The sequence below is a fragment of the Scleropages formosus genome, chromosome 13 (assembly GCF_900964775.1).
Source record: "Scleropages formosus chromosome 13, fSclFor1.1, whole genome shotgun sequence".
In the NCBI taxonomy this organism is placed as follows: Eukaryota; Metazoa; Chordata; class Actinopteri; order Osteoglossiformes; family Osteoglossidae; genus Scleropages; species Scleropages formosus.
In genome coordinates, this window is record NC_041818.1 from 14,172,620 (window position 1) to 14,196,147 (window position 23,528).

Here is a 23,528-nt window from a genome sequence, read left to right on the forward strand (position 1 = left end):
CTAGAATTACTTGCTTACCTGACATTTTTCATACAAAGTAACCTACAGGCCTCACAGATATACATTAACCCCTGGACACGGCTGGCTGTTTACACAGGTGAATGGCAGCACGGTGTATAGCGCAGGTGTGAGAAAATGTGGGTTTGATCCCCGCTCAGTCTGTGCGCAGTTTGTATGTTCTCCCATTGTGGGTGTGGGTCTCCTCCCACAGTCCAAAGACATGCAGTTCAGGTGGATTAGTTACCCTAAATCACCCGAAGTGTGTGTAATTGACAGAGAGAAAGTGTATTCCACTGGTGTATGGATGAGTAACTCATTGTAAGCACTGTACCTAGCACTGTAGGTCACCTTGGGTGGAGAGGAGATATGTTCACTGGATGTCGCTTTGGAGAAAAGCATCAGCTAAATGAACAAATGTGAAGGTTATTCAAGTGAGGTACTATGTTTAAGGGCACTGGAGTGGTTCTCCTCATAGCCTGGGGACCTTCCTCTGCAGCGACCCATATGCAGCACAAAAATTGTGTCTGGGGGTGCGGCACAACCCAGTGAGAAAATGTGCGGGACTTTGTGTTTGAACTCAAACCTGACAGGCAAGGGTCTCTGTGGGCTTACAGGTGGGACGGGGCATCCGCTGGGAACGCCCACACCCCCACCCTACGTGTTATCATCTCATCTTCAAGGTCATGGTAAAGCAGTTAAAAACAGCATGTGTTCGTACAGAGGCTTGGGCGCACACTTGAGCTCCTCCATGCGTTTTACAGGCCTTCCAACACTGCACCTCATCCAATTCTCACCTCATTTGCCTGTAAAATGCCTTGTGACAGAGGTGTCAATGATCTACACTCTCTGAATGATAATAGCGAGCTTCACACCATAGACGTGTAAAATACATTTACATTTACACCTTGAAGTCGGCTCCCTTAGCTCATGGCAAAGCAGCTGCAAAGGCCAAGTGTGCCGATGTGTACGAGTGTGTGTGCGAGCGTGTGCGTGTGTGGAAGGGGTATATAGAACATCTGTGTGTGTGTGTGTGTGTGTGTGTGTGTGTGTGTGTGTGCATGTGGAAGGGGTATAGAGAACATCCAACTGCCCTTTTTCCACTGAATATACCTTCCCTCTGATGAGCCAGCCAGGACCCCTAAGTGATGCACTCTGCCTGGCTCTGACTTATAGGGCACCAGAAGGCTCTTTCTGCCTCTTTTCAGGTTTATAACACAAAGGGAGCTGTGTATTTGTATTCCCAATTATATTTTTCTTATGAGTGCAGCTGTTATTGTACTGCAATGTGTCAGGCATTTGTCATCGCTAATAGCGCTACTATATCTGGAGCCAAAAATGAACACAACAAGCAAACGCTGCTCTGTGCAATGCATCTGAAACGCGAACGGCCGATTCCAGCCCAAAGATTCGCCTTCGTCGGTGGCGCACGGTTCTCGCCCGCGTCGAGCAAACATGCAGAATGTTGTTGGCAGGAACAACAGCGTGAGCAGCAGGTGGACTAGTGGTTAAAGAACTGAAAGTGTGGCCGAAGGCTTGCGGGTCCAAATCTGGAAAGCAGAAATACAACTTTACAAGGGTAACTGCCAACGAGTAAAAGTGTTAAAGCCGAAGGTACAAGAGGCTCTGAAGAGAGAAGTGCCAGACACACAAATAAATATGTTATCAATAAGCGGTAGTCCAATGCTGATTTCTCCTTAAACCTGGTTCCGATCCGAGCTGTGGCGAGCAGCAGGTGACAGGCGGGTGCCCTGCTTTGCGCTGGTGCTGCCCTCAAGGTAAGCCCGACCTTGAATCGGCAGACTGTGGCTCGGAGGTGTGTGCCGCGCTCCCTCGGCGCGATGACGCTCGTGGCTAGCACAGTACGAACTGCAGGTGGCTGACGGCTCTCTAGGGGGCGCAGTCATTGCCAAAATGCCCTGACTGCCTCAAACCCCAAGGCATGTTCTGCCCCCACAGACACCCGGGTACGGTGGGTGGCTGACGGAGCTGAGGCTCCCTCTGCGGTGTGAGCGGCAAGACTCAGCATGCACCCAGGAAGAGAGCCTGGGCTGGCGGAGCTGCGTGGGAGCCAGCTGTGCTGCTTTGTGCCACGACTTGCAAGCCCTTTAAACCGTTTGAAACAAGCAGAATGGAAATCAAATGTGTGCTTAGTGACACATAGGAATACTGTTTCTAAATGCCTTTTAGCTTTTGTTACAGCTATTGACGCATCTCATAGGAGACACCGTGTTCCGGAGAATTCAGCGCCATAAGACTCCCTCCATAGAAAGGCAGGAGGCGAGGCAGCCCAAAGAGACTGGAAGACAGACAAACAGACATTAAGCATAATCTTTTCTGCCACTGTTGTGGTTGCACAAGGTTCTGACACTGGGGTTAAAGTCATAAAAGCAAGCTAATTCACTAACGTGAAAAGCGAGAGGCAAAATACCAACCAACCATCCGATGTCTACAACCGCTTATCCCCGAGCAGGGTCGCGGCGAGCCGGAGCCTACCCGGCAACACAGGGCGCATGGCCGAAGGGGGAGCGGACACACCCAGGACGGGACGCCAGCCTGCAGCAAGGCACCCCAAGCAGGGTCCGAACCCCAGACCTGCCACACGGCAGGCACCGGCCAAACCCGCCGTGCCACCGCGCCCCCTCCGAGAGGCAGAATGCATTACGAAAATAAATGGCCTTCTAAGCCCCAGCCTGACCACGGAGGGCCACAACACCTGACACCTTACCCTAGTTCTGCACGGCCACAGCGCCTACAGGTCTGCCGAACTTGTGTCTGGTCCTGGCTTTGGCTCCCCTACCGCCAACATACGGACAGCGGAAGAGAAACCGTGCTGCAAAAGTAGGACAAATGGAGAAGCTGCCTGAATTTACAGCCCCACCTAACCCCACTTGTCCTTGCAGCACTCCTGCTGAAGAGCGTCCAGGCAACCCGAGCTCTGGAGGGACCACACCAGGGCTGCTGTGCCCTCCGCTGCTTTCATGTCACTCAGTGGGGCCAAACTAGGGATATTTTTAGGTGTCACTTCCACCGTTTCATTTGTTTTACATTTTGCATTTATTCTCTTAGTTGAGGCTCTTTTCCCAAACGATGCACATGATTTATTTGCTTAGGCGACACTTCAATCCAAAGCAGCTCATGAAGTTCACAGGTTTACTTGCTGCCAGGCCTCCAGCCGCAAATTAAATTATACCTTTTGAAGTTATTAACTTTGGGTTTCATTACTCAGTGCCTTTTTCTTCTTAAAAGATTCATTTCACATTAAGTCAAGGATATTAACAAACATAAGCTTTTCTAGAAAAGATCCTTTCCTATATAAAATATGTAAATGAGTAACAGGCACAGTTTCTGAGAGGGTGATGAAGAAACAGAAAATCTTGGGCACTTCAAGGACAGGGTCAGCGCGCCATGACTCACTGCGCTCAGATTCTGTGAAACACAGAACGACAAAACGGACTTTTTCAGCTCCTACTTCCACAGCAAAGGTTGATAATTTGATAAAAGAAGAAGTGATGAGATTTTAAAAAAAAAAAAAAAAAAAAAAACACACCACAGCAGCGAGTTTGTTGAGAGCGAAAGCTGGGAAAGTATCCGTGTCCCAGGAAGCCGCCAACGGGGGATACCACCCACTCAGCAGACACGCAAACTCACATGAAAAGATCCAACAAGCTAAACCGTTATGATAATTAAAAACGAACAAGTCTAAAAATAAAATTTTTCTTTGTTTCCCTTTTTGACAAGACACTTGCGGGGAGGGAGTTACTGGAGAGAGTAAGGAAGACAGCCGCTACTCCACCCTCGCTCCAGCTCATCCGCACCGGTGCGCCTTCCCTCGCGTTCTCTCGGAGGGACACCAACCAGTTACCTTTACGTTCAAAAGCTGAAGAATCGAATAAAAAACATAAACACATTAAATATATATCAGTAAAAAAATCACACCAACTTGCCGTTGACTGGGATGAGCCGAGGGACACGTACCGTACTACCTGGAGAGAAGGGAGAAAAAGGGTGGGCGACAAGGTGGCGGGGAGAGGACAGTGACGAAAGAGCCACAAAGCGAGAAGGAAGGGGGGGGTGGTGGTGCCCCTCTGCACTAAACCAGGTGCCTGTACGAGCCCGTCCCTTTGGGGAGGAATGGCACCAAGGACAGGCGTAATTAGAGAGAACCTTGGCAGACGTGCCAAACACTTGAGCGGAGCGAGAAGGCACAACGCAGCTGGAAAAAGACTGGGAAAAAAGACTGGGGAGAAGAGGAAGGGCTAAAAGGTTGGAGGTGAAGGGTTTGGGAAGGGAGGAGAAGAGAAGAAAGAAGACAGCCTGAGAGGTGAACGGGCTGAAAAGTGTGCAAAAAAATGTGAGGAGGATGTTGAAGAGGCACAGAAACGCTCTTTGTTACACACATAACAGGAGACAGAGAGGGAGGAGGAGGAGAAACTCATCTTTAACATCTCGCTGAAATGACGGATCGCATTTCTCCAGTAAACATTTCACAACATGCCCTGTCCCTTGTACCTGCAGAGCGGGCAAACACAACAGCTTAAAGGCTCCGTCGGGGGCCCCGAACTTACACGTGCGGTTATGCGTGTGATCGTTCACCCAGCGGGCCATCGTGTCATTGAGATTCTCCTGGACTTCCTGGACCAAGAAGGCATTCGTAGCAGATTTCAGAGATTGTGCATTATCCATAACCACTTCCCCACAGGCTGATTTACCTTCCGTCCCCCTCCCCGACCTAGTAACCCAATTCTTCTCTGCACACATATCAAAAAACACACTTCCCAGTGTCCTTTGCGTGTGAAATATAAAGATCATGATAAAGGTCACGCTCGCGGCAACATAACCTCGAATGAATGCTTACACTCAGTTTAGTTTTTCATAATGAAACGATCGTGTTCGGTGCACACTCCCACTAATAAAGTCGGTCACATTCAAACTCGTTTCCTACTAATTGAACGCTTAGTCACACTCGACTCCAGATATATACAAACAACTGGATGAATGATACATTTTTCTGAGTTCGCCTTCTGAAACAGAAGAATCTTAACAGCCTGAACGGAGTCCAGGATTAATCTGAACGGCATCAATGCGCTACACTTGTTTCAATTATTTTCTACCATATCAACTAGTGTATTAGCGACAATTATAAAGAAAGCTGATTTTGTACCACCGACATTGGTACATTGTTACGAGTTAATCCAAAATGTTAGTCAGCAAGCAGAAGTCATTGGCAAGACTTATTGTACATTGCTTAGCTGACACTTTTATTCGAAGCAGCTTGCAAAATCTGATCAATTTACAACGATTTAACCGGGTAACCCATGCAGTACCTCAGTGTGTATTTTCAAGAGTCAGCCGTGGGTAGATGGCCAAAAACTTCACAATCAAACAGCGAAGAGGCTAAGGATCTAAGTCAAATGACCCTTTAACAAAACGTCGGAGGATAAGGTCCTTGGATAGCAACTGCGCCACTATGTGTAAATGTGTGCTTGAATAATTTCGGGTCTAAGTCTAAGGTTCTTCATGTGTCGTGAAATGCATTCTCGTTTATTCGGAATTATGTGTTGCTTTTGACAAAATTAATATTGGCACGCAGCAGGAAAGTAAACGTTAATTAGTCATTTTTCAGCAGCGGTGCAAAACATTTTTCCAATGTCACAATGTACTAGCTCCACGAAATGAAGAAAAAGAAGTGGCAGCCACATGTGCCAAAAAGGAGGGTGTGCTGCAAACTACTGGCTACTGCTGGCTGCGTTGTGTGTTGGGCCTGAACAAGAAAGGTGGACACATTTTTGAAGACACTGACTGAGAGCATAGCAAAGGGGAACCAAAAAACACTTGTTACGTATTGTGTATGTTAGACACTGGCCTCTCTGATGTCTCTGTGACAGGATGTCAGTTTATGAAGCATCGCTGGATGGATAAATCGTTGATTTTTTAAGAGGTTCTTGCAAAGGTTAGCTTTTTTTAAAAATTATTATTAATTTGCTAACGCTATACAAAGCAACTTGCAGTATTTGACCCATTTATATATAGGAGGGTATTTTTACTGGACTGATTCAGGGTAAGTACCTTGTTCAAGGGTACTACAGCAGTATGAGGGAGTGGGACTTGAACCAAGAACCTTCATGTTACGAGTCCACATACGTAACTTCTACACTAGCCACCGCTATAATAAAAACAAATCAAAAATAATTTGTCAAGCACACAAAAAAAGTTTCACAAACAAAGAAAGCATATAGAACCTAACAATTAATCCAACTGAAAAATTCATTTAAAAAAGTAGCCTAAGTAGTTAAAAAAAAAATGCATATTAAAAGGAATTAATTTTTTTTTTCTTTTTTAGACAGCTGAGGAATTTACCATATTTCATATTTTAAACATGTATATAAGATCACCTTATTCTGTGGTACTTCTCCCTCCTTTTTCCTGTTCATCTCTGTTGATCCTGATGTCCCCCTAGCTGCCCAGAAGGCACTCCTATGACACCTTCCACGTTAAGACTTGGTTTCCGTGAGCAGTGGCACACTGTGATTGTGGCAACTTCTCGCGAAACTTGTGCAAGAGTAATATCCATGACACACCCACTTCAGAAACCCTTGGCCTGCTCTGGCAGTTATGCGTTATGAAACTTTGCTTGATAGATGCTACTTTAGCAGGAGGTTGAAATCTCACACCATCCGTGTTTCATCCTTTGAGCCGGCACCCCTTTCAACTAGCTAGTGCTCGAGTGAATATAAAGTCTAATATGCATATAAATAACGTTACACTGACTTTAATTTCAGTCCAGCAGGGAGTCACTGTTCCCAGCAACAAAAAACTAGACGAAAAACATTGGCCTTGTGCGCGCGGCGACAAGATCACCCTCTTTATTGCTGCATATAGCAACAAAACGTTACTGCGTAGTAGCAAACACCTGAGCAAGAGTTTGAAATTAACAAGTGTGTGACTCAAGAGCCCACAATGCAATGTGCAAAGCAAGGCTACAAGCCTGTCTCGCTCCCAAAGGTGGGCTGGATTAATACGCGGCAGGATCAACAGCTCTTCCCTTAACAGGACAGGAGCACGAACTAGACCAAGGCAGAGAGACCACACTTATGCTTTCTAGGGTAATAGGCCCTTGAGTGTGTTATTAAATTGTCAACGGAGGCAGGAGATGCCAGGGTACATGCCGCTCTCTGGCATCAGCAGTAGGAGCAGCCCACTCAGTGCCTGGCATGCACAGTCAGACACACACACACACACACAAGCATGCACGCCAATACCCTACATGGATGCAGACCTTCTAGCAATCTGCCAACAATCCAACTCCCTGTCATTCCTCAAGGGGAGAATCTAAGCACACACACAGACATAAAGACACACACACATAACAACGTGTGTGCCAACATCCCCAAATGGGTGCAGACCTTCCAACACCCTGCCTTCATTGTGTGACCAGTGCTCTCCCATTCCAGCAAGGGGAGAACAGATAGATACACACACACACACACCAATGTGCACCTCTAAGTGGAAACGCACAATAGTAATTAAATCAAATTGCTCCCAAACACAGGAAAACAAATTGAATCCAAATAAATGAGAATCAGTTAATGTTTTATTGATGAGTCGAAATGCCCACACACAGTTTAGCACAGGAAAGTCTGTCTGCCTTGGAGTCTTGGACTAAAATAAACTAAACAAGGAGATTTAATACATGAATAAATAAACAAACTCCCCTCAAGTTGAGTCAAGAGGTTCTTCTTGACCTTTCTCCCCCCTGCATGTTTCTGCCCTTGATCAGGTCCTGCATAACCTCAGGATTGCTCTACAATTAATTAGGATTCTGTTTCTTAATTAACACATCAATTCGGGCATAACTAATTTTCAAAGCATTTTGGCATCCTTCTTCGCTTGTGCTGAAACCCAGGTGTCTCACATTTCAGAGCTAGAAATTACTCTGAAAATGAACTTACACATGTTAAGAGAGCGGTCCTTATTCTGTGATGTGTTGCCATGGTTTCTTTGATTGGTCTGTCACTATACCGGGATACAGAACAGCGCGCCTTCAAATGCTACCCTCCAACTGTGGCGGATGGGGACGGGGGGGGCTGCGCAGCACGCAATTACGTCCCCCTTCAACTAGAGCGGTAATCTGGGCAGCCCACCCGCTCGCTCCATTGTGTGTTACCTCTCTTCTGGTGTACCTCCGCTCGGTCCTCCTGCTCCCCCCTTTCTGCTCCATTTCCACTCCCGCCTCCCCCCCTTCTCCTGCCCACCTCCCATCCTGGAGAGAGGCAGAGAGGGAGCAAGAGAGTGGACGGCTCAGACGTTAACAAGATTGCTTGTTAAGAAAGAGGGACAGGGAATGTGGGGGGGAAGGGGGTGTGGAATGAGGTGGCTGTAATTGGAGGGTTTTTAAAAGGAAGGGAAGACTATTAAATTTCCATCTCTGCTGTGTGCGCACATGTATGTGTCTGTGGGATAGCCTGACTCTGACTGGCACAGGGAATGCTGGCACATGAGGTGCTAAAGAGGAAACATGCAAATGGATAGTACATTCAGGAGGCACAGCACGGGCAGTAGCAGAACCAGTCCATCTGGAGTTAAGACTCATGTCTGCTTACATCGAAATCCAGAACCATGCCCAAACCCTCTAAATTTGAATCCAGAAACAGTCCTGAACCCTCTAAGAGCATCCTAATCCCTCTACATCTAAAAACAGAGTGGTACCAAACCCTGTACACTTAAAATCCAGAACCAATCCTAATCCCTCTACGCCTAAACCCAGAAGCAGTCCCGAACCATCTACGCTTAAATCAGTACAATCAACGCTCAAATCCCCCACCAGAATCTAGAAGCTGCCCCAAACACTCAGAGAGATCCCAAACCCTGTACACCTAAGTCCTCCCAGAGTCCCACACCCACTAAGAGCAGTCCCAAACCCTCTACATCTAAAGACACATCGGCCCAACACCCCTACACCCAAATCTAGGAGGCCCCCATCCGCTAACCCTTCTACACCTAAATACAGAGTGACCTGAAACCCTTTCTACCTAGAGGCCCACCAAACCAGCGCAGTGGAGTCCTGTGTTTGCTCAGGCAGTAGGACAGCCAGCCCTCTGCGAGCCAGACTGCATTAATACACTCTTGTGAAATTGGGTGTTTGTTTGTATAGCATGTCCATCAGGCACTGAGCCAGCGCACGTGTGTAACGTTGTGTGTGCAAGTGTGTTTGCGAAGTGTGTCTCTCTATACATGTATCACCATGCGCACACCCATCCCATCTGTGTGTGGCAGGAGTGACGTGTGCGCGCGAGCGCGTGTGTGTGGCGGTCGGCACATAATTCTGTGTAATCCCTCTGTCTCTGTGGGACTCCCTCTCCTCTTCTCCTCTTGCCAGAGAGCTGTACGCACTGCCAGAGAGCGCAAGACAGGCTGCCAGACACACACACTAACACACACTCGAACCTGGCCCCAGCATGCAAACTTCCAGCACGATGACACCCTTCAGTGCAAGTGCTTGAGCCTCCTCTGTCTGCCTGTCATCCAGGCCTCTCTCCCGCACAGAGTCCCGCTCCATCTCCAGCCCATTTTAAATAGGGCCCTGTTCTTGAGCTCGCCAGTTATGGCATTTAACGAGAATGGCAAGGTGCACTCCTCTGTGCCATTATCCTACGGGCTTGTCTGAGGACGGGAGCAGCCCACATCACAATGGGAAGTGACCTGGGGGGGTGGAAAGGGGCCAGGGGCCAGGCAAAAGGGCAGAGGAGAGGAGAGGAGCAAGGAAAGGAGAGGGTGAGGAAAGCAGGGGGAACACATTACTTTCAGAATTACATTTGGAGTCCGGCGATCGTTTCTCCTAGAGCTTGGTAGTTCCGTTAAGAAATCAAAGCGAGGAGGAGAGGAAAGAGACTCAATCAGAGATGGAGATCGCTGCTCAACTGCATGAGGGAGCACTGGGGCTAAGAGATCAACAGGAACAAAAACTTGAGGGGCCACAGGGGAACCCTGTGGATTTAGAGCTGGGGTATGGAGATGGTTTTGGGATTACAGAAAAAAGGAGGGAGCAGATCCAAATATAACCTCCGGCGGAGTGAAAATGCACACCCGCTGGATGGGAGAAAAGGCACAAAGAAGTTGCAGCGATGACGTGACGTGTGACTATGAAATAGTTAATGATGTGGTCCATGGTGGAGTGGATTATCTCTCGTCTCGTCTTTCTCACTTGCTGCATTCTACTGACACTATAGAACAGCAGTATGTCTGGCTGAAAGGAATTTCATTTCTGAAAAATGACATCAAGCGCATTCTCATTTTGTCCCATCTTTCCATCCTCCTATTCTGTCCATGAGAATTACTTCACGGTTGTATGGTTAGCAGGGGGCAACTTTAGCCTTTTCGGGACAATAGGTGAACTGTGATTTAGCCTCAAGGTGGGATTTAAGCCTGCATTTTTGGGAAAGAGACTTGTTGCTGCCTAAACATGACTGCATGATCACACATACATCTGGTTTAGCTTTACATGTGGGTTAGGAATCACTTCTATTAGAGGACATTCAAATTCTGTTTCAGCAGAAGTTTAAGGAGAGAACATTAAAGACCAAAATCCCTTTAGCGACACCATTTTTCGCTTTTTTAAACTCTCTTTTTTACATACTTTCACTTGGTGAATAGACAGCGTCGGGAACTTAAATACCATTTTCCACATCTGTTTTTGTGTGTGGTAAAGAAAAGATCATACTTTAAGTAATCAACACAATACTATAGCAGACTACTGCAACACACTCACAGGCTATACATCTTAGCCTCATATGGTCTATTGGCATTGTGTGCTAGTCATTTAAAAAGAAAGTGAGAATGAATAGGCTCTATCCCTGCAATTCAACATTGTACTGAAGAATGGAGCATATGCTTGACTCCAACAAAGGTCAGCTGAACCAATAAACCAAGCAGCCTTAATTCACTGAGACTGCATCAAAACAAGAGGGATGCATAACCCTGAAGTGTTAGTTCATCACAGTACTATAAATGCTCTTACTGACCGTGTCAGGGTGTTCCATCTAGAGCGCACAGCATAAAATATATATAAACATTTTTATTTTTATTTTTATAGGGACATGTACAGAAGTTGGTGAATAAAGTATTTAATAAGCATGGATTTTACATTAGATGTACAATATACCATGAACATAAAGACATAAAAAATGAAAAAAAAAAAAACTGACACTTTTTACATTAGAAAAAAAATAAAAGCGCTATAACTGTGATCACTGTTGACTGCTTATCTAAAATCATTTCCAGCAATATAGGAACTGGCACGTATGACACATGACCAGTGGTTTAATAGCAATACAACTGGATCAGCAATTGACTAGACTGTTTATTCATACCGAACACAGCTGCACTCAAAATGCTAAAGCGAGTAGTTTTAGTGAAACCTTTCTAAACAGAAGTGAAGCTAACCTGTGCTAACCAACAGAGTAATTGTACCCCTATGTTTGGAGAATCCTAAAGCTGATCCACCAATCTGGAACATCTCTGCTCTCGTTGAAATGGCCTTCCATCTGTGTGAGTTTGTGTGTGCGTGCATGTGTGTGTGTGTCCAGGCTTAAAATAGCTTTTCTCACTTTTGTTGTTTAGTTCGAGAGTTTCTGTGCAAGTGAAAGGAGGATGAGGACGTGTCAGAATGAGATGTGAAAAAAAAGTGTATAGAGGACATAGTGGCACAAAAGGTGCAATGAGGGTGGGACTATCAGCATATCAATCAGTTTCACTGGATTAAATATTTGCCGTCATGAAGAAGACTTAGTATTTGTCACAAAGTTATTCTGCATTAGTTCCTTGAACAGTTTAATGTATTTTAACATCATAATCTTACACTGAGAGGTTAAGAAACAAGAACGCATCTGCAGGTATAGTTAATACTGAGATCCACTTCCATCAAAGCTGGTGATGACAAAGTAAACATTCATAGGAAATTCAACCTTAGGTTCAAAGCTACCCAGAAATATGTAAATGTCTCACATACAATCGCCTGGCAACACCTCGAAAACACGCAAGCTCAGGAAGTGCAACCGCTGAACCGCAGACGCCAGGACCGAGAAACGTTACCAAACGGCTCCCGACACGAACACCCAAGATCGGGAGATCGGTGACATGAATGAGCATCGGCAAGTTGCCCCCGGGACACCTAGAGTGACAGGTGGCTCGGCGTTCGCCATCAACGGCAGCGAGAGCCCAAGCTGAGGTGCAGGGTCGGCCCGGCTGCGAAAAGCTGATGAGACACGCCATCGTACAGCAGGTGATGGTAGTGCTCCTCCCAGTTCTAGCCAGAAGCCTCACACTGCCATGATTGCTTTGGCAACAATCAGAAGTAGCTGGCCATGCTAATAAAGCATCTGAATTTTGAGGAAAAAGGGGCTGGGGACATGGGGGGGGGGGGGGGATAAGCAAGGGAGAGAGATTTAATCCCCGCACAGACAGCTTTGTTTGCTGATTGACAGCAAAGCATGCCGTGCTGAAGCAGTGCTCGAGGGGGCTGGTGGTGCAGTGACTGCAGGGGGATTAAGCGCCTCTCCCGTGCACCCCCCATGACAGGGTCAAGTGGTACAGGCAATTCTGTTGTTTATTCCCCATTCACTTCCACGCTTCTGAAGAGAACTTGCATCTGTTTTTGTTTGTTTGGGGGTCCCCCAGAAGGGGTCTTTGTGTGAAATTCATGTGCCGATACAGCTCAAGGCCAAGGATGCATGTGTGACCACCCCACACACAAATCCATTCTCCACTGGCCTGAAGTGGGACTAAGCTTAATACACAGAAAGACAAACCTGACTAAAAATAGTGCATGTAAGAAATTGTCTAATGTCCACCTCTCAGTGTCAGTGACAGTGCTCTTTAAAATTAACAAAGACACTCAAGACACCGCAGTAAGTTACTAAGTCAGCTCACCCCAAGACAGCCCATTCTCCCCCATGTGAGACTTCCCATGTAGATACCCACTAATTTATACTTTCTGAAATGTAAGCACATTATAACATGCACTGTCTATCGTTACAGAGAAGAGTGAGCATACCAGTCCAGAACAGTGAGTAACTACTTCTAAGCCCTTTTTAAGCTCTCTACAGTGAGAGCAAGGAGAAGAGGAAAGTGGACAGTATAGAGCACAATTCAACATCTCTTAAGTGTCAAAGAATTACCCTGCCTACTCTGCTATACTCACATTTTGCTTTTCCATTTGTTTTCCTTGGGGTAGAATCCCCCACCACCCATGTTAACTTCTGGGTCTGCTCATTATCAGCCAACTTATTTTTTACCGTATCCATATATTTTTATTTTACCATACCGCAAAAGAGAACTAAAAGTGGTTGAAGTGAAAAAGAAGTCACTTACTACTCCAACTGTCCTCATGTAGTTTCGAAATGTATAAAGGATGCCGATTTAGCTTTTCTTTCTTAACATTATTACAGGACAAGGGGGGTTCAAAATTGCCATTTAAAAAAAAAAAAAAAAAAAAAAAAATCTGTATATTCGGCAAATCAGCTGCCTCAGACCCTCTTTCCAAAACTCAAAAATAGGGAAGTCTACTGTTTAACACTGTGCTCAATAAATTACACCACATTATGAAATTACTCCTGGAAATAAGTGCTGTGTTTAAAACAGAAATTGCACCATATCTGACAGTGGAAAATCTACTGCTTTTCAGAGCCCACAAGGCCACTGTGTGAGCAGTGGAACTGCAGACATGGATCATATCATCATAGCCTGTATGTGGTTAAGGAAATGGACATGACAGCAGAAGAGAAAAGCTGCCCTTTATTTCTTCCTTAAGTACATTCTCAAACTGCCAAACTGACATCTGTTTACATGTCAAAGGTCATACAGTGCCATGCCACATAACAGGAGCATCAATGCACCTCAAGACAGGCAGCCAGCAGGCACAGCACAAGAGACAAGGAGGAAGCAGCAGCAGGAATAAACCCCCGCCCAATATCAATTATGTCCCACCACTGCAGAGATGTCATGATGGGCAAGTGACACAGCTCAGCCTCCCCAAGAGATGGAGCCTTGGGACTCAGGGCAAACCACTCCGCAGCCACAGAAAAGAAGGATCGTCTAGTGGAGCACCCAGCTGTTCAGGCAAATTGCAGGATAAGAAGTTCAGCCATGTAGCATAAATGGGCCTGCTAAACAAAACAAAGTAATTACAACATTGTGATACGGCACTTTCCGAGTCCAGTATTCCCAGCCCCACAACTGGTGCCCAACATCGCTGGCCTGTGGCTTATTGTGTCTGGGCTTCCATAAAACTCACAGCTGGAGGTTCAGACAGCAACATCTGAGCAGCTGCTGAGTTGGCAGAAAGAACCTACAACTTCAGCATCAACACTAAAGACCTATATCCGGGTTGGGGGGGATGTTTGGCTCATTTGTATTTCATGAACACACACACATTGATCAAATGAAAGTCTGTGGGACAAAGAAGTGAAAGGGTTAAAGGAGCTTGGGGTCTTTTGTTAGCTCCCTCATTTTTATGGGCCTTAGCAGCCCTATTCTTTACACCGATGAAAGGAAGCGCTACATCTGCTCACTCTCCTGAGGCTGAAGACCTGCAATACAGCTGGAGTCCAGTGGAGAGGCAAGGAATGAGGGAGAGAGCAGGATGAGTGATGGTGGGGGGGGCAGAGGCCAGCAAGGACAGGAGGCAACAGGACCTGACGGCAAGAGTTGATCGTGGACTTTTATGCTGTCATTGGCAACGTGCCCGGCTCATTCAACAAAATGCACAAACGTTATTGCTTTGGCAAAAGCGTTTGCTCCTCATTACGCTTAAGCATCTTAAAATTATTCACCAGGGGGGTGGGGGCACAAAACCAGTGGACCGCCCACCGTGAGGAAAAATCCATTTAAATAAACGTACAGTAGCCAGGAGAAGTAATATGAGAGAGAGGGATTTAGAGGAAAAGAAAAACTGGTTTGGGGCAGATAGTGAGTGAAAGCAGGAGGGAGGGAAAGGGGGTGGGGAGGAAATGAGGAGGTGGAATCATTCTGCAGGTTTGGCAGGGGAGAAAGGCAAGAAAGCACAGGAGAGGGGAAGCCTTTCAGCAACACGTTCCAAGAAGAGGTGGTTGTTGAAATAGGGGAGTAGAGAAGGGGGGAAGGGAAGCAAGTCTGGAACAAATGAACAATATGTAAAAGAGGGGCAGTGGGAAGAAGGGGGGGAAAAAAAAAAAAAAAAAAACTTAGAACCTCAATGCTGAAAATGATCCAACCCTCTAGTAGTAACTACTTTTTCCCCTCACTTGGGTCAACATTTTTTTTTTTTTTTCCATAAAGTAGAAATGGAGATCAAGCAAATTAAGGAATGCATGAATGCTAACATGTGTGCATGTAGAGGTTCACCCTTCAGGAAAACATCTCAAATTGTTCTTGAAGCTGACTAAGATCAATAATGAAGAACAGGCTAAACGTACTCTGCCCTGGGGTCTCTCTCTTCCGACCACTTGTCGAGGCTCAACATCAGTCTGGTATAATGCAACATTTATGAATGGGAGGGGAAAGAGTTATAAAAATAAACACGTGAGTTGTAACAAGATGCCCCCTTCATCCTGCTAACAGTATTTGTTATGGCAATCCTCCCATAACACTATGGCGACACAATGCTAAATGTGGCCTTTACAGAAATCTATGCTTCACAAAATAACTGAACAATTCATCTGGGCTCAGATGACCATGAATGTGGTGATGGGCATTACCTGGACCACTAAAATCTCTGGTTTAAAGGGCTGAGCCAGGTCATTAGCATCTGGTAAAGCACCACAATGGAATGCATACAAAAAATGCCTCGCCAGTCAATGTTTCCAGTACAGGTCACCATCAGGAATTACTCATAGGCTCTATGGGACCTTTCTGGACTGATCAAAACAGAGCTTACGGGATTAATAACGTAGTTTTGAATTTCATTGCTCTCCCCCGAACTTCTGTTTTTTTTTAGCAGCTTTTCCTTAGGATTCATAAAATACTATATTCCAGAATCTAATTTAGCAAACCTAAAATCACTCACAATGAGACAACTTGTTTACATTTAAATTCAATCTTTAATTTCAAAAATCATAAGACAACAAACTCCTTTATTTACACTGAAAAACAAAGTTTAACATACCTTCAACTCTAACATTTTGTCTAACAGTTACAGTATATTAAAAACATTTACAAAAGGGACTGCTAGTGATTTAACAATCAATGCACTAATTTGATTATTTGCCTTATTAGCTGTAAGCCAGCACACGATAAATGGAGTTTAATTATGGCAACATGTATGCTAATACATGAAGCATTATCATGAAGACTAACTGCATTAATATGTAGTATAACAGACTTGTTTTAAATTTTAATGAAATTAATTGGTGGCTTTTTAAAGGCAATGGACACCTACACTACTATATTTTACAGCAACGATAAATTCTATATCTTGAAGCAAGAAACTTAGACATTTCATTAGCCTGAACATTACTGAAATGTACAATTTCACTAAGCAAATCAAATGCTGGACGTGTTTAATTCTAAACACGTAATTTGCTGTCTTAGTTTTCCTTACGTGTTGTAATTGTTCTCCAGCATTTCAGATTCAATAAAGTAAAAAAAATGTAGATTTCAGTGACACGTGAAAAGAACTGGTAGGTGTAACACTGAATGGATTGTAATACATAATAGGGTACACAATCTCATGCGAAAGAGCTAGATTTCAAACTACAGGCACCTTGTCTAAATAAATAAAAAAAAAGTTTTACCATTTCCGACTAAGCTCTGGGGGGACGGGATGGTGCAGCAGGTTTGGCCTGTGTCTGCTCTCTGGTGGGTCTGAGGTTCGAGTCCTGCTTGGGGTGCCTTGCAACGGACTGGTGGCCTGTCCTGGGTGTGTCCCCTTCCCCTCCAGCCTTATGCCCTGTGTTGCCGGGTTAGGCTTTGGCTTGCCGCGACCCCACTTGGGATAAGCAGTTTCAGTCAATGTGTGTGTAGGCTAAGCTCTGAAACATACTCTAAGTTTTGTGGTGACCCAAGTAACAAAGAGCTGACATCTCTCAACTGTATACTATGCAAATGACACTGGTGTCAGCCCTGTTGCCTTATGGCTCATCCAGCAAAAAAACCTCAGCCAAATCTCTACAGAGGAACAGGAAGTGAACTGGCAGCCCCACTCAACTCATTTAAGCAGAATAGAATGGCAGGGGAGATTGCGGGGGGGGGTGGAGCTGGAGCGTCCTCACAGCTCCGTTCTCCCATACCAAAGTTCTTTTTGAATCTTTAATTGGCACTATCAACCAAAAACCAGCATGGCTACAGCCCAACTACAGTTATTTATGTGTAAGAACATTGGTAATGGTAAGATGCCCAGTGGCAAGACAACATGTGAGAAATGGTGAGACCAGAGGAGTAGGTTACACCAAATCCATGCAGGTATGCATGCTGGCCCATGCCGATCCATCCATAATGCTTTCCATCAGCCAGCAACAGCTACTTGGATGTGCCCATCGGCAGTAGCATTGGACGTAAAGCCGGGACTTACGGTAGAACATGGCTGCGCGCTAAGTTTAATTACGCACCAACTCATACGCAAACGACATCATGCACAGATCCATTAATCTTCACAAAGATTTCAGAACAGTCTGAAAACCACACACAGATGATAGACATGCTGCTCCCAGGGGTTGTCTGAAGCCTTGGTCCTGTAATGCTGAGCCTTGGTGGTTCCATTGTTGAGTTCCCTCCATAGCAGAAAGAAGTACCCAACCCCAAATCCTCTTCAACTCGAAGTTATGTCTGCCACCCCCAGGCTAGCCAAAACCTGGAGAATTCTGTATTTGTTGTGGAAAGGAGCACAAGACTATATATTCTCAGCAATCAATCATCAAGGATCATCGCTGACCTTGGTCACAGGACACATTTTGATGACTACTCAGCATCCTTCCCCACTCATTATCTGTTCATGAAACTTTCTGCTAACAGATCATACAGCCGAGTACAGAACAGATAGAAACTTTCCCAGAGAAATTTTCAAAACTCAACAGCTTTCTCAAAATTGTAGGGTCTGCTAACAAATTGATACCTTGCATCATTCTTGTGTGGAAAAAAAGTAATTTTATGAGACAGGTGTTCTTAATTTGGCTCCCATAAACAGATTATCATTCTAGTGAAGTCTGAAGGTGCTTTACACATACATAAATGCAGGCACAAATAGACAACTAGCACTCAACTTACCTGCACGCACAATGTGCTGAGAAAGAGCAAGCCTGTCTGTGAAATGGAGTTAAGATGGACTAAAACGAAGCATACAAATGATGGGACTGTGGAATCAAACATCAGTTTGACCCATTAACTTTTCCCCTGCTCACATCCCAAGTACCCTTTTGAAAACTTAGGGTGTATGAATTAAATCCCTTTTATTTGTACTTGAAACGCTTAGCCTAGTTAACCAGCCTTTTATCCGGAGCCAATTAACTGACGATTAATTAATTATTGAAAAGCCAGTGGGGATTAATTTTTAATGTGTGTTTGAGGGAGGGAAGCTGTAGTACAACTTACCCCAAGCGGTGAGAAAGGCCAACCATCCTTGGAGCATTTGTAGCACTCAAAGGTTGTACACTAGGCCTGGCTTCTAGGAGGAGCCACATTCAGTCTGGCAAACGCCGGCCTGTTTATTTTTGGCCCGAAAACAACTCAAAGAGCCAAGACAGCCACTCAAGATCCGGCTAAATGTTCTGTTGTGTTTATCTCCCAGTACAATCACTCACGGCTTAAACACTTGTCCAAGACAGGACCCCATCCTGAAAGCACAGGACACAAGGCTAAGTAGATTACATCGTGAATGGGACACCAGTTCATCACAGGGTAGCAACTCACATACATGCTACTGGCAATTCAGGGCCATCATTTTAGCTGAAACATGTCTTTGGAGTGTGAGGAAACCCACACAAACAGAGGAAGAACATGTAAACTCCATACAGACTCAGCTGAATTTGAACCCATTCCAAAACAGCCCAGGTGCTGTGAGGCAGCGGTGCTACAAGCTGTGACGCTAAAAAGCGCATTTTATTTGGAGATGTTGCCTACAGCCAAACGAAGAAGTGCTCAAATGTTGCCGTGTGTATACTCAGGGACAGCTATCTCAAGGTTGTCCTATTTTAAAAAAATAAACCTGAGGAAGGCAATTGGTGGGACAGGTATGATGTATTAATCGGTTTAGGAGCTAAATTCTGCACAGTTGTTACACCCAAGAGTAGCTTGAGGCAGAATGTAAGGTAAAGCCTTTAAATTGCCACCAATGTCCTTGGAAAGCCAAATCACAATTTTCATGTGTTTACCTACTCCACTCCATTACCTACCACTATCTCATTGTGTCAGATGGGTACATACTAATGCGCTGTCATTTCTGAGGTAAAATTTTGAGCATGTTTTTCTTCTCATTGATGCTCTTGCATGGATTCATTCTTATTTAAGGGGACGAACAGGCAACACAGCTCAACAGTGTATTACGTGTATTTTACCACATCGATATTCATTAAGGGCCGGCGAATAGGTCTCCTCGACATGTCTTTCCTCTCATTAGGTCTCGCGCGCTTTCAGCCCGTGTCTCCGTCGATGTATTAATCCCTCAGTCATGTAGCTCGCGCTCTCGCCGTTCCCGCCATTTAAGCAATGTAATTAACTGCTAAATTGGACACATGTCAGGATTTGTGCTTTTAATTTGTCACGTCCGAAAGGCACCGGTCCACAGCAATGAAGACAAAAAGGAACATGTTGGCAGGTCTCCCGCTCCTCGTTCATAAGCTAAGGTGTATATATTTATATCTCATATACATATCTCATGAGAAATACTGTAGAATTTACGACTAAAGGAAGAAAAAAAAAGAAAAAACTTTCAGCAGCATGTTTTTTGAAAGTAAACGCGTTTAACAACTTGACTTCATCATGTCTTGACTGTCCAGGAGCTGGCAGGCACTGCGCAGCCTAGTTGTAGTTCTCTTTCTTCCCCCCTTCCCAAACCCTCATATTGACTAATAAGCAGCCTCAGGCTGAAGGTCACGAATGCAGCGCGAACACGAGTACTGTTAACTTCCTCGGCGTCCTTTGCGGGAGCTTCTGCCATTAGCTGGAGAAGCAACAAGGCGCTGATTAGGAACTCCTGCCAGAAAGTGGGATAGCAGACCCACGCATACCTGGAGCACAGTGAATGATTCAGCGCGTTCACGGCGAGCTCTGAGTCACCGTCACGGCCTTCTTCTAACCCACATTTTAGCATGAAAATCACTGTCAAAGTAAATAAAGTTGGTTTGCGCTGCCCGCTCATCACAGAGTTTGTCACCTTCATGGTCACTGGCAGAGGAGCCGAAAAAAATCCAAACTTAACTATGTGTTATCTGAAATTAAGTGGCAGTCGATGTAACCAAATTTTCCGCGGGATGAATCCAACTCCAGCCGAGGAGAAATCCTGGAATCGCTGAAACTTAGTCCTTTGCAGATTCCACCCAAGCAGAGGATTCCCTCCTTCCAATGAGCTTTGGGACAACAACAATATTGCTCAGACTCTGCAGCCGAGAGCACTCGATATTAAATAAACCCTGCACTAACTACCTTTAAATCCTTTAGGTGAACCTCTGCGCGTTATATGCACTAAACCCACTTCACGCGAAAGCATCTCATTTACTTTCGTACCAGATGTATTAGTTGCAGTAATTAGTATAGATTATCGGAGACCCTCAACAAAAGATGACAAGATGCATTACCCTCACTATTACCCCTGTTCGTGCTTGGGCTGCAGCGCCAAGGTCCCGACCTGAGTGCGACCCGAACTCCAGCTCCTCCTGTCCTGAAGTTACAACCCATCACTGATCATCACCAGCGCACAGCACCATGACCACGATCTACTGCACTGTAAAAATTAACCACAGACACCAGGCTGAACGGGCAAGCTGGAGTTCTCCGCGAGACCTTGTCTCATATTTCTGCTAAAGATGTTGTACCAGATTATGAGCACATTAACTTAAATTACTCGTGCGCGTGTGTGTGTAGCACCATGTGCCAACCGACTGATGCTCCTCCTCGGTGGCCAGTGAGAGTGATCCGGTCACGCGGGCCGGGACCTCCGTCCCTCCCCATCACTGCAGCGCAGGTCCACATCGCGCTCGCACGCTAGGAGCTCGCGCCCCAGGGGTGCAAGTTCGCGCTGCTCAGAGCAAAAACCAACGAGACGAGAGTATTTCAACACATGCTTGCTACTTGTTTCTACTAAGGCGCATCGAACCGCCCCAGTCACAACGACATTTAACACGTACTATGGATTCTTTAAGGAAAGAAGTTGTGAAGTCCGAGTTGTCCGCTTACCTTTTGTTCATCAGGAAATTCCAGTATATGGGCTCCATGTTCGTCGCAGAGATCCCAAGTAAATCCACCAGGAAGAGCAGTAAAATTCCCACCCCGACTCCGCCGTTCCGACACGCCATGGTCCCCTCCGGAGCTCGCCTGTCGCCCCCCATCCAAATGGCTTTTCTCACAGATAACTGCACGGACGGATGTTTTACTGGAGAGGTGATCCGAGCGGCGGACTAGTACAGGACGATCCCTCAGTGCTTCACTCAAGCAACCGCATGGATGGAAGACCAAAAAAAAAACAAACAAAAAATCTAATAAACGTGGCTTTAAAAAAAGTTAGGTCAGTTTCTCCGGTGCTTTGAGGAGATCATGCCAGAGCAAATCAAGAGCAAATCGAGCGAGTCTCCTGCGTTGTGCTCAGCTCTGCGAGTGCTATGCAGAATCCATGTTTTTCTAATTATGTCTTTAGTCCCTTTTTCTAGCGAAGGTCGCCGTTTGCGGACTCGCACGAAAAACCCCCTCCCCGCAACAAAGAAATCTTCCGAGGCGAAAAACACAAACAAAAACCCAGTTTGAGTGCAGGTTCAATGATATATTATTAGGTTCGAGCGGTGGGCTGTGCTGGTTTGTTCTAACTGCTGTTCCTTGCTCTCAATACGGGTTTTGTTTGATTTCTCTCCCATTCCTCTCCCCCTCGTTCATTCCAATTGTTTGCTCCAAAAAAGAAGGATGGAGGGGGGGGGGGGAAATGAGAATGAGGGGGTCAAAATGGATGAGTAGTCCAGGTCTAAGTTCTCTTTCCGCGTAAAATTTCCATCCTTTGAAGCACGCGCTGCTGCTGCTGCGGCTGCTGGGCAGTTTGAGTCTCCTCTTCCTCCAACTGGTAATTATTCCCCAGAACAGCAGAAACCACAATGAATCCTTCGGTACCTCACTTCAGGTCGTGTTTCAGAATAACAGCACCCGGGGTGGAACAGCGAACTCCTACCAAAACACACCGAAAAACGTCAAAATGAACGATGAAGAAAAACGCACATCTGTAGGGAACGTGGGTTAAAGTTATGCAGAAAATGTGACCCACAGAGGAGACGAAGACGAGAACTATTCCACAGGAGGGTGTGAGGAAACAGGTGCGCGCTCCGGCGTGCTCGGGGACAGTGCTGCGCGTTCACCGCTCCATCCTCTCTACTCCATCCTTCCCTCCGCGGCTCCACGCGCGTTTGACTGGAGCGGCGCTAGTGACACACTGACAGACCGCCCGCTCACTCGAGGGAGGGCTGTGTGTGTGTGTGTGTGTGAGTGAGAGAGAGAGAGAGAGTAAAAACCCCATCTTCCGCCTCACAGGCGCGCTAACGTAGCGCGGAGCGGATTTTTTCCTACATTTAATACAGGGGGGGCGTTATCCGGCGGATATTTTATCCCTCACTCAGTCCCTCCATCTACAGCTCCTCGTTTCCCTCCGAAAATACAGGCGAAAGATGTGTGTGAAGGGCTGAAACCACAGGGATGCTCGCAGAGGATTCCTTTTTTTTTGTATCTTTTAAAACACACCAACTACTTTTACTTACTCCGAGTCACACACTCTCACTGACCTCGCCTCGCACGAGACGCTCCCTAAAGCCCGCGAAAGGGCTCAAGCGCCCCCGCTGATCTTTTGGTGTGCACCCCCTCCCCTCCCCACACAAGTATCGCCTTACAACCGATTACAGGACTTGTTCCAGCCAGCTGATTATTTGCAGAACGCCAGTAAAGTACATGGTCACAGGCTGCAAGACTACATGTCGTGTGTGTGTGTGGTCAGTTGGTCCGCGTGAAAGCGCAACCGCCGCCACCGAGCGTTACTCTCACGCGGACAAAGCCGCGCGCTATGACGCTGCATGACAGGCTCGGAGAAGGCCAGGCGCGCGCACACACAAGGTTCTACAGCGGGCCTCGGGCCTCGTCCTCGGGCCACTCTTACACACGGGGCCTGGCGCCACGCTCGCTGTCGCCGCTGTGGTTTTTCACTAACTCGTACAGACGCTGCCACCGCGTGGACAGTCGGCGCAACAGCAGCCCGTGTTCGCCACCGAATGGCTGCGAAGAGCGGCAAGGACGAGCCCACACGTTGATGGATTCCGCAGGTTCTGCATTTGATCGAATACGTTCATCAGCAAGAAAAAAAAAAAAAAAAAAAAAACCCCAGA

General features: G+C 46.1%; 1 protein-coding gene across 2 annotated transcripts in view; it reads right to left on the minus strand.

Annotated features, from left to right (window-relative positions):
* The window catches only part of LOC108929734 (ephrin-B3-like), a 48,190-nt gene extending 25,636 nt beyond the window's left edge, over nt 1-22,554 (minus strand). For both annotated transcript variants that reach the window (XM_018744464.2, XM_018744463.2), the window contains exon 1: nt 21,355-22,554. In XM_018744464.2, coding sequence (XP_018599980.1) covers nt 21,355-21,506 — 152 coding nt within the window. In that variant the 5' untranslated portion in view covers nt 21,507-22,554. The remainder of the gene's footprint in view (nt 1-21,354) is intronic.
* Between the last annotated feature and the right edge of the window lie 974 nt (nt 22,555-23,528).